Here is a 16474-nt window from a genome sequence, read left to right as displayed (position 1 = left end):
TAATTGAAGAATATGATTTCGTTTTTATCTTGTTTATTTATTTTACTTTTTTTAATTTTTTTTTTTTATTGGTGGGTATACCCCAAACCCCTATGTCCACTTGGGCAAATACTTTATATGTGCATTTTCCAGAAACCTATTTATTCCTATAAATATGTATCCTCACCGATCCCATGTTATCTGTTTATCCTTAAATGTCAATTTACCATTACAAAATATTCATAATACGTTTGAAATTAGTTACAAATATGTTCCTCAGTGAAAGTTAATATTTTAACTTTTTGGAAAATGTGTTGTCAATTTACAAATACATATTTCTAAGCTAAATTTCGTTTTTGTGCCTTAGAATGCAGTGATTCATTTAGTCTAAACTTTTATTGAAAACTATGCTATTGTAAAACATATTTTTCAAAGGTATTTTTTTATATTCTCTCTTTTTCTCTCTCTCTTTTTCTCTCTCTCTTTTTCTCTCTCTCTCTCTCTCTCTCTCTCTCACACACTCTTTCTGTCTCTTCAATACAATACACACTTACACACATAGACAATTATACACACATTCCAAGGGCACAACCACCACCTGTGAGTTGCAGCCCACACATAGCCAAGCACTGACAGTCATGACAATATTGATGGAGTACACCCATATATTGTACTGCATAGGAAAGAAAAGTTCTCTTTGTGAGACAACTCTCTGATGGCTCATAAGGCCACAGGCAACAGCAGACACCATCTCTACCGTAAGAGGAAAAACACACACCAATATCTTAGCTCACCCGTAACCAGGACATAATGGATCCGGCACAACAGAAAACATCCAGATGCATACATTATGCAAATAGCACTAAGTACTACAGTTGATAATATGAATGCACCCACAATACATAAAGATAACGCCAGTCACATACCTTCCTATACCCACACCAGCCCCAGATCAGCAAGGGGAAGGTCCCTGCAAACAAAGGAAACCGATCTGCTGGCCAATAACACCAGCCAGTGCACTGGGTACAAACAAGCCCCTTGAATATAGAATCACCTAGTAAAAGCCTCAAGAACAATATATCCCACCCCAAATCAGGAGACAATATCTAAATTGTGAAGGAGGCAGCACCACAGTGAGCTAAAAAAGCAAAAGAAGGATATCTCATCTGGAAAACTCATCTGACCACAATCCCAAACATTCCAACTGAAGACAAATACTGACATTGAAGATTCCTGACTGTTCAAGCCACATCCACCAAACTCCATGTGTAGTCACACTCGTCATAGTCCACCCATGGAGTCTAACATCATGAACTTATGGAGGTCAGTAGCTCCTCTAACCATTAAAGCACAAGCACAACATAGATGAAGACTAGCCCTAAAACCATGCTGAAAAACACCAACAATTCTCCCAGCAGCTAAGCCTGCACACTAGGATGTGATTCAAACAGGCAAGAATAAATGCACCACCAAATCAGAATTTGAAAGTTGCCTTGTGGGACCTTGAGATGCATGTGTGGGGAGTGGGTGAGGACTCATGTAGTAGCTAAAGGATTGTAACAATCAGCAGGAATATGCACTTTGGTAATTGGTGTGGAGGGGTGAGAGGCTTTAAGCAGGTATGATCTACAGACTAGAGGCTGAAGAAGCCAGTTGGCTCTGACCCTTTCTTCAGGGCCACCTCAAATTGTTGCCATTCTCAGCCTTCCTTTGCTGAACCTGTTTTTGTTGCCTTGCCGAACTTTGTGCATGGTAAAGTGTGTGTGTTCTCCCTTGAAAGCATGGTAAAATTGGCCTTCACCTTATTGGTTCATTAAATTTAATAGTAAGTCCCTAGTAAATGGTACTACCTGTACCTAGGGTCTGTAAATTAAATTATACTAGCTGGCAACATTTTAAAACGTCACAGGTCTGCCACTGCAGCCTGTAGTGACATTTCAAGCTGCCATTTCGACCTGGCAAAGTAAACCTTTTGCCAGGCCTAAACTTTACTTTTTATTTCTTTAAAGTCACCCTGAAGGTTAGAAGCTAAATGCTCATACGGCAGGGTGCATTGTATTTAAAAAGTAAGACGTGTTTAAAAGTTTACATGTCCTGACAATGATAAAATTCCTAAAGTCGTTTTTCACTGCTGCAAGGCCTATCTCTCTCTCAGACTAACACTGAGTTACCTTATTATGTTTAATAAGTGCTAATATCAGATTGGGAGCACATAGAGAAATTAAATTTGCCCTCTAATGATTTAAAATCCTCTTTAATGCTGAAGTCAGTTTTTAAGTTACAATTTAAAAAAAGGCACTTTAGGAAAAGTGGGCATTTTTCTGCCAGTGTTGTTGTGGTTTGTGTATTCTTCCAGACAGTGAGACAAATGATGCCTAAGTGTGAGGTGGCTGAGGAGGAGCTGTACCCTGCAGTGATTACAATTCAAAAGGCTTTGCTTACAGCACACACAAAGGAACCTGCCAAAAGGCTTGTTCTTACCTTTGTCACTCTAGGCAGTTTGAAACTATGACCAGGGGAAGGGGAAGAACTGGCCAGAAACTGTTTTATGGGTAGGCCACGGAATTCCCCTAAGCAAAGGCTTGCACAAGGTATCAAAATAGAACCATTAAAACATTTCTGGATCTTGGAAGATTCAGATGATCAACCTGCTACCAGAAGGACTGCCCTGTTGCTGGAAAGACTGCTTTGCTGTCTGAAGGAGGAAAATTGCACCTGCTTGCCTTGATCCTAGGCTACGCAGGCTACGCAAAGTGACTCCAAGGGTAAGCTAGCTGACCTCCTTCGTGATCTTCAGGGACATAACAAGCTTCCAGGGACATCCCTGCCACTGCCCAGATGGCCTGCACCGATTTGGCCTGCCTGGACTGCCTGCGCCCTGCTGTTGACCTCTGCTGGAGTGAGTCCTGATGCCAAGAAGTGCCTCCCCATGCTGGCATCAGTTTGAACTTCTCATGAAAAGCTGAGTATTCTGAAGTTTGTGCTCCTCGCAAACATAAAGTGACTTCTTCACACTGAGAATGGTCTGCCTGTGACGACTGCCAATGCAAAACTCCTGCGTGACCTGCTTTTCGTGTCAACAGCGCCCTTCCGTGATGAGAAACCAACACAACACTTCAGTGAAAACCGTCTCTTTGTGCTACAGCAACGACCATCTGCGATGCTCGACCTGCTTGTTGCGCTGGAAGACTCCTCCAACACAAACAGAACTCTTCACACCAGACTTGAGAAGGTAACTCTACAGAGGGACTAACCTGTCTGTTAAGTACAACACAAGGAATATATGTGAAAGTACTTGTTTATTGTCAAGAGCTTGTAATGCACGTCCAGCCAGTAAGCCAGTCTTCTTCTTAATGAACACTCTACATTCTTTCATTACATATACAGTATTCTATCATGAAATACATACCATGGAATACATGTGTTGCCAAGATAAACTTAAGTAAGAACACAACACATCCCCGTTCTTATAATAAATAAAAAGCAATTACCTAACTAATACATAACAAATTTCTATCTAATGAGCTAAAAAGGAGAAGAAGGTTATTCATTCATTATAATACAATTAAATGGTTTACAATATAATCAATGGTTTAATTAGAACTATTGGAATTCCACGATTTAATTCCATCATGAACATTATCTGACAACCATTTAGGAGGTCTCGAAATCCGTCCTCTCATCATCACAAAAGGTGAAAGACCTGTGCAATCATTTCATGTAACTCTGTACGCCAACACAGCCTTGTGTAATTGCGTCACCCAGTTTAACCTTGAATTGCATGCAGATTTGATAACTCCTTTAATCACACGGTTAAACCTCTCCACAACACCATTTCCACTGGGATTGTATAAGGAGGTAGTTTTATGAATAATCCCAACTTTAGTAAAATAATCTTTGGCAGCATTAAACATAAACTGAAAGCCATTGTCACTCAAAACCACAGTATTAATAGCATCCACTACTTCCACGACAGGCCATTTTGAGAAAAGATCAAGCAAAAAAATGACATACTTCTGGTCATTCCCAACAGGTCCAAACAAATCAATTGCAACAGACTCCCAAGGACATTGAGGCGGCACACATTCTAACATGGGAGGGCACAGGGTTTGTAACGTTTTATCTGCATTGGAACAACTCATACAATTCCTTACATACCTCTCAACTTCTACATCAACTCCAGGCCACCAAAACAAATCTCTTACAACACTCTTAGTCCTTACTATACCAAAATGCCCGTCATGGCACAATTGAATAATACCTTTACGCAATCCAGAGGGAGGTACTATTCTCTCACCCCTGAGAATGGTGTCATTTTCAATACTAAGTTCAGATCTGACTTCCCAAAAAGGTCTCAATTCTCTATTAAGTTTGGACTTGTTTGCCCAATTGTCACGAATGCATTCCATAACAAGTTTGAGCACCTCATCTTTAGCACACTCAAGTGCCCATTCTTCCTTGCTCACAGCACAACCTCCATCACCACGAACAAATGCAACTTGGAAACTATCACAAATGTCGTCTTCACAATCTTGTTATGTTATGTTATGTTAAATGGTTTATAAAGTGCTCAACTCACCCTGGGGCACCTTGGCGCTGACTAGTAGACTAGAAATCCTGGGTAAGAAAAACAGTGGAGTGAACTAGAGTGAAAGTTCAGAACAAGAAGGCTTTCAGCTGTTTCCTGAAAAGTTCATACTTGGGGATTGATCGCAAAGTTTAGGGAAGCTGATTCCAATATTTTGGAGCAAGATATGAGAAAGACGGAAACGAGGAACCTGAAGAAGGCCCTGCAGGCTAGATCTAAGACTCCTGGATGGACAGTATTTAAAAAGTTTTTTTTTGTAAATAGAGGGGTCTCTGTTGTTCAGAGCATTAAAGGTGAGGCAGCAAATCTTAAAACCGGATCTCTTTTTCACCGATAACCAGTGTAATTCTCTGAGCAATGGGAGCGAGGGGGAGTCTGCATGTTGATTAAAGATCATTCTCGCTGCTGTGTTCTGAACCACCTGCAGCTTAGCCAGGTGGGTCTCTCCTACTTCTGCCACTAGTGCATTGCCGTAATACAAACGGCTGGTTACCAAAGCCTGCACTAAAGTCCTACAATGACAGGTAGGCATATATGGAAGTATTTTCCGGAGAAGCCGGAGGCTGCAATAGCATGAGATGGACGTAGCCGCGATATGGTCCTTCATGGACAGTAACCTATTTTTATAAGCAGGTTTTTTGCTGAAAGTTTAGGAGTGGGGGCAGAGCCCAATTGAACAGGCCACTAATCATCGGACCAAAAATGTGTTGCTTTTCCCAGCAACATGATCCCTGATTTGTCTGGATTCAGTTGTAGGAAATTGTCCATCATCCAGCCAAATATCATCTTCATGCCATAGGCAAAGCGAGTTTTTTCTTTCTCTGGGTTTTCACCAATAGTGAACATAAGCTGCGTATCATCTGCATAAGAGATGATCTCGAAGCCTAACTGTTCAGCTATCCTCGCTAAAGGGGCCATATAAATATTGAAAAGGGTAGGGCTCAAACAGGAGCCCTGCGGAACACCCCTCTTCAAAGGCATTTTGGCCGAGGTATAGGGACCCAGTATGACTGTTTGAGTTTTATCAACCAAAAAATGTAGCCACTTCAGGGCAGTTCCTTTGATACCACAGAAGACTAATCTCTCCGCTAGCTTTATATGCGAGATGGTATCAAAAGCTGCGGAGAGATCTAAGAGAATCAGTATCGCTGATCCCCCTGAATCTAATGTCAGTCTGAGCGAGTCTGTCACTGCTAATACGGCGTTTTCCATACTAAAGCCTTGCCGGAAACCCATTGCGATGGATCCAAGATTCCATTTTGTTCCAAGTAAGAGCAAAGTTGTCTGTTTATAATGCTTTCCAACAATTTTCCCAAGAGTGGTAGTAGGGATATAGGCCGGTAGTTTGAAAGGAATAATGGATCCGCCGCAGGTTTCTTCAGTATAGGGCAGACAGATGCCTCTTTCCAAGCAATGGGAATAGTGCCCGTTTTTATAGAGCAATTGAAGATGTCACTGATTGCAGGAGCACAGCTTGTTGCTATAAGGCCCATGGTTTTTGGGGGGCACAAGTCATTAGGAGACCCAGATTTAGCTTTGGAGAGGCCTTTAATGACCTCTTCAATAGTGGGCAGTTCGAAGTGCTCCAGGAAACTACTAATTATCTTGTCCCCATTGTTTCTTTTGGACATGAAATCCTTGGTTGAAGAGGCTACTAGAGGAAAGCCATTGTAAATTTTGGATGTCTTGTCCTGAAAATAAGATGCCAGGGAGGAGCATAGGTCCTGGGATTCTATAAGTGGCTGAATGCAAGCTTTGGGAGATGAAAAATCTTTGACTATGGAGAACAAGACTTTCAAGGAATTACTAGCTTGTTCTATCTGCTTAGTAATGAAGGAGCGTCTCGCTGCTTTTAGATTTAAATGATATATAGCCAAAGACTGTCTGTACAGAAGTCTATTTTGATGTTCCCTGTTTGCCCGCCAAGCTCTTTCGAGGCGCCTAGATTTGGCTTTTTCCATCTTAAGCTCCTCTGTGTACCAAGGAGTCGAGATTCGTCGTTTAGCAAAGCTCTGTTTTTTTGGTATGGTTTTATCAAAGGCAGATTGTAAAGCTGCATTAAAAGCTTCCAATTTTTCGGAAGCTTCGGTTAAATTGTTTCCTGAATCCAGGGAATATGCCTTATTAAAGGTTTCTAGGGTGAGATTACGCCAAACCCTATGTTGTCCCGATGATTTTCTTTTGTGTAGTTCTCCCTTTTTTTTATCCCATGACTGATGGAAAGTAAAAGTGATCATTGAGTGATCAGTCCAAGTCAGGGGATCAGGGGGGTCGCAGCTCAGTTGGTCATAATTAGTAAACACTAGATCTAATAAGTGACCAGCTCGATGTGTTGAGCCAACCACTCGTTGTGTAAAACCTATTGATTTCAGCGAGGCAAAAAGTTTGTCAACCTCCACATTAGAAGTGTTTTCTCCATGAAAATTAAAAACCCCAAGTAGAAGAAACGTATTTGCCGCAAGCGCATGCAACGCTATATATTCGACCAAAAGGTCAGAAAAATTAGCTTTTGATCCTGGGGGTCGATACAGTAAGACACCATGCCAGCAGTCTGTGGGAGATACAATAACCTTAAATATTCCTAGTTCCAACCATTTGTTTTTTACTGTAAACACCCAATTCACCGTAAGGTGATTCTGGAAGGCAATGGCAATGCCACCGCCTGTTTTACCCTCTTCCAACTTGAGAGGTAACCTTGATAAGCAATCTGCCAGTACATTGTCCTTACCAGATAAGTACACTACTTTGTGACTAAAGTCCTGCATCCGAATGGACAACCTGGCAATTCTGGCAGAAGCATTAACTGTACCCACAGTTGTTAGCAATCTGACAAGAGGTTTATGATCGCAAAGTATTGTAACTGGTTTTCCCCACACAAAGGCTCTAAAATGATTAAGGGCCCAAGTGCAGGCTGAGGCTTCCCTTTCAATCGCTGGATACCACGTCTCAGTGGGGGTTAAGGCTCTAGAAGCAAAGGAAATGATAACTTCTTTACCAGTGCTATCCTTTTGTGATAAAACAGCACCCAACCTGTTTCCACTGGCGTCAGTTGTAATATAGCTGTTTAGACTGGGATCAAAGCCTTATAATGCATGAACCTTATCAATGATAGTGGTGAGGAGAACAAATGCATCATGACATGCCTTGGACCATTCTAATTTGACTCTATTTTTTAGCAATTGTCACATATTGAAATATTTTGCAGCAAAATGAGGAATACATTTAGAGCAATATTCCACCAATCCTAAGAAGGACCTTAACTCATCCTTATTGCTAGGGGTCGGTGCCTCTCTGATAGCATTAACCAAGGTAGTTTTAGGTCTCACCCCATCAGAACTAATTTCATGCCCCGAATATGAAACATTTTCAGCAACAAATTTGCACTTGGATAATTCCACTGTGAGACCACTCTCTTTTAGAATACCCATTACATTCTTAAGTGTAGCATCATGACTAGTTTTGTTTTCTCCAAAAACAAGGATGTCATCCTGAAAAAACCTGGTGCCAGCATTTTTATTGAACAAATTAAACATTAGCCTCTAGAAAACTACAGCCGCGGATGCTAGTCTAAATTGCATCCTTTTGAACTGAAAACAGCCTATAGGTATAATGAATGCTGTTTGTTTTTTTGACTCAATGAAATCTGGTGATACGCCTTAGATAAATCAATTGTCAAAAAAACTTTAGCACCCTTTAGACTACTGACCATTTCATTGATTTTGGGCAATGGAAAACAATGAATTATTATATTGTCGTTGAGATGGCGTAAATCAACACATAAGCAAATTTTTCCATTGCTTCGTCGTGCTACCACCAATGGCGAAATCCACTCTGAACCATCTATGGGTTCTATTACATCAGTCGTTACCAATTTATTAAGTTCAGTGGTCACTTCATCCCTGAGCATAATAGGTATGTTCCTACACTTGTGAACTTTTGAAATAGCACCATCTTTAAGAACAATACGGTGCTCAAAAATTCTTTAGCTTGCCTAAAAAGTTCGCTGAACATTCAGGAAACAACGTGGACATAGTATTAGCAATAAGTGTACCGTCATCAATCACTTTAACCTGTTTTTCACTGTTGGGATCCAGAACAATGTGAAGTTTCCCTTGGTCTAACCAACCTAAAACTGGTGGACCTTTTTTTAGCAATGTACAATTTGGCACAAGTGCTGCTACCTTTGAATCTAAAGGCAAACCATCTGTATCCCAACATTTCATTCGTTTCACCAGAATATCCTTGAGAATGTATATCTGACTCAAGTAAGGCATCTCCCACTTTATCTACAAATTTACAGTTTCATAGATTTTGATTGATAATTGTATATGGTGAACCGGAGTCAGCAAAGATTTTTTATCTCTACACCACCAATGCTTAGTAAACATTGTGGTTTGTTCATAATAGCATCACCATCAATGTTGAGAATTAATTTCTCAGCCAAATTCATGTCAACATAACAATCATCAAAATCTCTATTGTAATCATCCTCTGTGATATTTTATTCAAGTATACATTTAACGCCAAATTTCTTCCTTTTGGACACCTTTGCATAATGGCCCATAATACCACAGTTAGTACATTTTTGTTTAAGGGCAGGACACGATTTGCTATGAGCCAAATGCTCTTTACTGTCACACCGGTAATACTTAAATTTATTCACACTTGAGGTTCTGGGCTGAGATGATGGTCTATATGATGGTTTTTGAAACAACTTGTTATAAACTTTAGCTACACATTCAATGTTTTGCTTTTGTCCTTTAACTCTTTGGCACCCCTGCCAGGCATTTCTCCTTTACGTGCAATATTTATAATATCAACAAAAGGAGAATCACCATTTACCCATAAACAATCTTGAACAACTTGGTTATTAGAGTGCATGACCACTTGGTCCCTTATAAAATCCTCAAGCAGATTCCCAAATTTACAATCAAGAGCAAGTTTTTTCAGTTTGGCTACATATTGATCAACAGTTTCACCTTCAAGTTGTTTACGTTGAAAGAATTTGTAATGTATAATGCCAATACATACTTTTGGGGCAAAATAGCTATTGAGATCTTGTAAAGCTGCAAGAAAAATGATAGCATCTCCTACAACTGTTTTTTTTAAATTTGATTGTACGTTTTTAACCCATATGTACCTAAAGTATGTAATAAAATTTGCTTCTTTTGCGCAGCACTCATTTTTTCAGATTTGACAATAGCTGCAATGTAGTTTAAAAAATAGTCTTTGCACTCGCTCCACTTGAGTGGAGATTCTGCACCAGAGACCCAAAATGCACGTGGGTTTTGAATTGGATTGCCATATTAATAATACAGAGAAGAAAAGAGTGAAAGAAGAGGAAAAAAATGAATAACAATAATGATACTGTAACTTCAATAGACGGTTTCGACGAATATGTAAATAAGCAGTTGGCAGTACTATCCCTTTGTAGCAGTACTGATTGTTGGTGAGAGAATGGCAATCCTTAAGGTAAAGTGCGTATGCCTCAAGTAAGATATTTGAATCAATCCGTATGAAAAATGATACAGAAATTACTTTAATTCATAGAACTGGCCATGAAAATGACTGAAGAAAACTTACATATGTTCGCGTATGTTCAATTTAGATTCGAATCCAAGACTATGTTGTCCGCTTGCCTCCGTGATTATAAAGCAAAGTGAATGAGAGAAGAAAAAAAAATTGAGGCACGCACGAAAGGTTACGTAGTAACCTTTGAAGAAGACGTGCAGTGCGTAATACGTAGAAACACTCATTGAGCGATAGTGGATCACAGACGAAGGTTCCGACATCGGAGCGCTCACCGGGGTTCGGAGATTGACGAGATGGTTCCAGGCTCCCTTATGACGTCCACCTTGATGGCAGTTAAACGGACGATGAAAGTTGAAGGTACACAACCTTATCGTTAGAGTAGAGATTAATCCTTGTAAATCAGGATTACATTCTCATTGAGTTCGTTCTCTTCTTAATAATAGAACACAATCCAAACTCTCCGTTTTTTAAATATATTCTTCAGTATGCAAATAAAGATGATCCATAGATTCTCCCGTGATAGTGAATCTAATTCTTTTCAGTAAGAGAAGAAGGTGCTCCGATCAATCCAATTAGTAAAGGTAACTTGACTTGAAGTAAGAATTTGTAGAAAGGCTGGAACGACGTGCGGAATCTTCGTTTGCTGCAATTAATTTTAATAAGTAGCCCGTAAGGTTGCAGTGCTTCTTCGTGGGTTCAGCTCAAGACAAATCGTCACCAATTTGTTAAGTACAACACAAGGAATATATGTGAAAGTACTTGTTTATTGTCAAGAGCCTGTAATGCACATCCAGCCAGTAAGCCAGTCTTCTTCTTAATGAACACTCTACATTCTTTCATTACATATACAGTATTCTATCATGGAATACATACCATGAAATACATGTGTTGCTAAGATAAACTTAAGTAAGAACACAACACTGTCCCTCTATTCGACCTGTGATCCATCATGGTTGGCCTGATCTTGTGACGTTACCCCAGTATAACATGACGAGATAACCGCATGTGGCGCTTTCTGCTTTTTGGCTGTATGCTTTTTACCTAAAGTTTTGAAAACAAATATCTCTGGTTCTACTGATTGGATTTTTCTCGTTCTGGTACGATACACTTTATTAATGTGTACTACTTTGATTTAAATTGGTTTGGGATTTTTCTTGTGTTGTGTTTTCACCTTATTATTGTTTGTGTGGTGCATAAATACTATACACATTTCCTCTAAGTTAAGTCTGACTGCTTTTGTGCCAAGTTACAAGAGAGTTAAGCACAGGTTTACTAAGTGACTTTTTGTGGTTCACCCTGACAAGGATTCTGTTTATTATTTGGGTGAGGCTTCCACTCCCCTCAACTAGTAACTCAATTTCTTACAATCCTTAATAGTCTGAACACTGTAATTACCAAAAGTTCCACATGTACTAACCAGAACATACACACTGAAAAGCCATGCACTAACTAACACTCTGTCTTCTACTTGGTATCTCAATATCACTAGCCAGGAGACACACGGCCTATGACAACTGTCCATGCAGCCTCTTTCTTATGTGGCCTTCCTTTAATATTATGCTGTTGTATAGCATCACACATTTACTCCCAGCCCAGCCATATTCTTATTGTGATTCCGATATCTCGTCTTTCACCAGTGTGTGTGCAGAACTGCCTTAATTGTGACCCATGCCAAGCTGCCAACTTCCATTTCTTCCTTTCACCTGCTTTCTCCTGCTGGTTATGCATTTTCCATTGCTAGTTTGCTAAAGTTCCGAGCACTCTGTCAGTCTGGCACATCGCACCCACTGTTGTTCACTGGGAACTCACACTACATTTGTGCCTTCCATTCACTATATATGCTCGAGTCCTCTTATCCTTGTTAACTTGTCATTCTACAGAAGTGCATATGGTGTTTATCACGCTACACCCCCTGTCTGATCCTAAGACTATGTGCTCAGCTAAAGTGCAAAATCCACTAAAGCCTCCTTGGCAGTGTTGATCTTCTGCATAACATCCACTCACCCACTACTGTGGCTGGTGCCCTTCCAACTCCCTAAGAAAAAGTTCCAGCGTGAGCTTCATCCTCATTGATGAATGTTTGCCTCCTCTCTTTAACTGGCCGAGTGCTTCTGTTCGCTGTTTTCATTAAGTGCACATGCATGTTGATGAGATGGTCATTTGGAGATAAAGGTTGCAGGTGTAGCAGAAAAAAGCACATGGATGTTCATACACATCTCGTGAATAGAGTCGATCACCCAGCTTGTTGCATCACATCCTGTCAGTTATGGGCACTCATTCATAACCTATTCATAACGGTAACCGTACTCGTGTATAAATCTACACTTATACGTTTACTTTTACACTTTTAAGTACCTTTACTGCTTTTGGCTGTTCACCATTTACAAATGAAGCATTACTCAAAATTGTAGACTTACATGTCTCCTCCCCCTGGGATTGAGCCAACTTTACACGCGCAAGTTAATACAATAAAAAAGGAGCAGTAGTAATTCCAGCACCACATACACCCAACCACTGATACTGCAACACTCTCCCGTAAAAAATAATGGAGGTAGGGACTTAAAATAGAACCTCATAGGAAATAATATTCAATTTAAAAAAATACTTTGACTTTTAAAAAAATATATAAATGCAATTGAATGTAAAAAAAATAATACGTATTCAACAAATAAATGTTATTTAATGATAAAATAGCTTAATAACTTTCTTCATTTAAAAATATTTGTAACATTTTTTGAAATATAAATACATTTCAAATAATTTTATCCATAATGGCATGCAATTTTTCATACGTGATAAGTTAATACAAACATTTTACTTTAGGTGGGATTTTTTAAAAACTTTAAGGATTATGTTTTTTTTCATTTACTATATTACATTTATTTGAATAATTATTTAAAAAGTAAGTTAATAATTTAAGTTACTACTAGTAACTTTATATATGTAGGCAGAAGTCTTCACTACCAGGGTGAATATGTCTGTTTGGTGAAGTATAGGGACAAGTGTAAAACTTTAAAAAAAAATAGAAAAAAGATCTTAATTTGAAATACTATAGTCAAGTAATTTTAAATATTTATTTTAGTTGTAGAACAATATTAAAAAGGTACAGTATTAATAATGTGATTTAAAATTAACACATAACATTTTGAATATATTAAATGTTGAAAGAATATTTGTTAAAGTTTATATTAATTCCTACCTAAAATAAAAATGTATGTGATATATATTTTTTCTATGTATTAAAAATGTGTAGAAGTGATGTGTAGAATTAATTACAAAATAATCTAAATATATTTTTAGGAAAATTGTTACATTCAATTTTGACATGTGTAAAGTTATTAAAATGTTACATAGACAAATGCTTTCATTTTTATTTTGTTAACATTGAATTCAATCTATCTATATTTTTAACTGGTTGAAATAATTTAATTTAATTAACATTGTTTTCTACAGGTTGGTATTTTAAGTTCCTTGCCTGCAGTATTTTCTATGGGAAAACGTTCCAGTATCAGTGGTCGGCAATGTGGAGTGCTGGCCTTTTTCCAGTTCTGAATTGGAATACGTTTACAGTGGTTTGGGGTCTTTTGTAGCTGTAGTAACTTTAGAAGTGCAGTTTGTGAATAGGAATGGCCTTACTCTTTGGTGGGTGGGTGTATGTCCCTCCCTAAACCACTCCTTACTCCTCCCATAACCCCTCCCATTTTGTACTTTGTATTCCCCGTTTTCAAGCCACTTCCCACTGTCATCCCTACATTTACTGCTAAAATGTATAGTTGTGTGAGTGGAGACTCCACAGTCAGGGCGGAGATCTCTGCACAGAAAAAGAGAGGAGAGGCAGAGGTGAACCTGTGCATGTAGGTTTCCAAACAGCATTTGGTAGTACATTAGTAGTTCTCAGTAGCGGCTCGCACAGGTAAGAGTGGTAGGGCAAGGCGGGGGTGGTAGAAGTTGACAGAAGACGGGTTAAGTAATATTAAATAATAAATTAATTAAACCACTTACCGTGCACCCGCTGCATCGCCGACTTGGCTCGACTATTGTAGTTTGTAAATAGGCCCCATTGTCCAGCATGGCAGTGTCTGTATTCCAGTTTCAACTAGGACCAGCAGCAACACCGCATAGACGCAGGTCTGCTTGAATCTTTTAAGTGTTCATTTGACCTCTCCTCTGCCTCACACATACAGAAAACATGATTTAGTGCTGTTTTTAAGAAGGATTTCTGCTTTTTTCCCTCAGCCACATGTCGCCAGGGCTGCCATGAGACACACGGTTTCTGTGAGATGCCTGGTGAGTGCAGGTAAGTGGACATGGAGTACTTGAGGGAGGACGGAGGTTAGTGGGGAGCTCTTTGGAGTTGGTTCTACCTCAGTTTATGTGCTTATGTATCTTCCAGTGTGCTTTCTGTCTCAAAGGATATGTAACCGTAATGGACAGATTTGTCCAACTCGGAAATGAAGAACATTAAGCAGGAAATTAAACCTTCTCCTCTAGTGAAAATATTTGGAAAAATCGAGACTGGTACTCACATGGAACAGTAATTGCTCTGTTCATTTGATGCCTTTCTCATTGGTGTGCACTGCCCTTCATATCTCATTTTAAAGATTTAGCAATCTGTGCTGTCAACTTGTTACTGTATTGCTTTTCTTGACAGCGGCCTAATCTGGTACTTTGCCCCTCGCTCCTTTTTATTGTTCATGTTTTGTGTGATTTTAGAGTTCCTACCATCCTTTGCTGAGCTATATGAACTTATAAATAGAACTGGACTATCAGTGGAATTGTCAATAGCCTTCTAGTAACGACTAGTGCTTGCCCCATGTTAAAACTAAAATGAATTACCACTGTTTTAACTGTGTCTTAACCACAAAGATTCCTGGTTTTATTGCAGTTCACACATAAGCAGCATGAAAAAAGAGAGAGTATGTAATTTTTAATGGGTGCTGATCAGGTTTTAAACAACCATTTATTGTTAAATTTCATGTTCCCCATTACCCCCTATTTATATCTGACGCTATCGATGGACAAAAGGGTTGTATCCGGGCTTGGTTTTAAAAGAGTGTGAGGAAATAATGAAAGCAAAGATACAGAAACTCAGCTAAACGTTCCTCTTTATTGTCCTGCATGTGTAAATATTTTTGTGACTGACCGACACATATATATATTGTTGTATCTCCATCATTGTAATGATTTTTATTAACCAAACAATAAAGTAATACACAATGGCCCTCTTCTGCTTGCTCCTTTTGTAAAATCAAAGATACAGCCTTAGGTTTATTACAAGTCCCACGGTTCTTGGTGTGGTAATACACCATTAGGGAAATACTGATACCGCGAGGCTTGGTATTTCCAAGGTGCGGTATTCCCACACCATTCCAAGTTTTGCAGCTGAGAATTGGGAATAACAGAATAAACCCACTTGAAATCACGCATCCCAAATTGCAGAACTCTTAATATTGCGGTGTTTCAATACAGATTTTATGCCACGTTATACTAGTGAAAAATATTTGGAGAAAACCACAGTGCAATAATAACCGTTGCAAGACATTGAGGGCCACATGTATGAAGCTGTTTTGCAATCACAAACAGGCCGCCAAACCCTATTTTGCGATTTGGTAACCTGTTACCGAATCCCAAAATGGGTTTGCGATTCAGTATTTGGAAGGGTCGTGTTTAGGGCTTCCCTTCCAAATACCGAATCGCAGCGGTATGCATTTTACCACCAACATAGACCACTGCCTGCTCTTAGAAAAATTTTCATATTTTCCTTTAAACGCAACCCGCTTTCCTATAAGGAAAACGGGCTGCATTTAAAATAATGATTGCTTTATTTAAAAGCAGTCACAGACATGGTGGTGGTCTGATGACCCCAGCAAACTACCATCTCCGTAAATTTAGAAATTCATAGGGGGTTGCAAATTGCGACCTACCTCATTAATATTAATGAGGTAGATCAATTAGGGACCCCCTAGGAATTGCTAAATGAAACTCTTGGAGTTTCATACATTAGGAATAGCGATTACCTAATTGTGATTCGCAGGAAATCGCAATTAGGTAATCGCTATTCCTAATTTGATACATGTGGCCTGGAATCCCTATTCAGTCTCAAACTCCTGAACCCTTCCCCCACACACAACACAGCACTCTCCTGCCTCTATCCCCAGTCAGAATTAAAGAACTGTTAAGGTGGGCCTAGCACCTACCGCAAGCTTTCAGAGGCAGCAGCCTGTCATCAAATCTTGAAATTTCGCCTGAATGCCTGAACTAAAAGCTGCATGTCATGGTCAGATGAGGACATTATTTGATACTGTCAGATGCAGAGACTATTTGGTCAAATAGAATTAGTTTTGCTAAAATAAAAAGGCCGAAGAGAAAAGGTGC

The 16474-nt window shown here is 39.2% G+C and overlaps 1 protein-coding gene across 1 annotated transcript in view; it reads left to right on the top strand.

The window, feature by feature from the left end:
- LOC146798410 (uncharacterized) overlaps window positions 1-16474 on the top strand; it is a 492519-nt gene that overhangs the window by 343856 nt on the left and 132189 nt on the right. The window contains exon 5 of the mRNA XM_085625670.1: window positions 14336-14396. Coding sequence (XP_085481796.1) covers window positions 14336-14396 — 61 coding nt within the window. The remainder of the gene's footprint in view (window positions 1-14335; window positions 14397-16474) is intronic.

Source organism: Triturus cristatus, chromosome 9 (genome assembly GCF_964204655.1).
Source record: "Triturus cristatus chromosome 9, aTriCri1.1, whole genome shotgun sequence".
NCBI classification, from domain to species: domain Eukaryota; kingdom Metazoa; phylum Chordata; class Amphibia; order Caudata; family Salamandridae; genus Triturus; species Triturus cristatus.
This window is presented reverse-complemented; position numbering and strand designations above follow the sequence as displayed.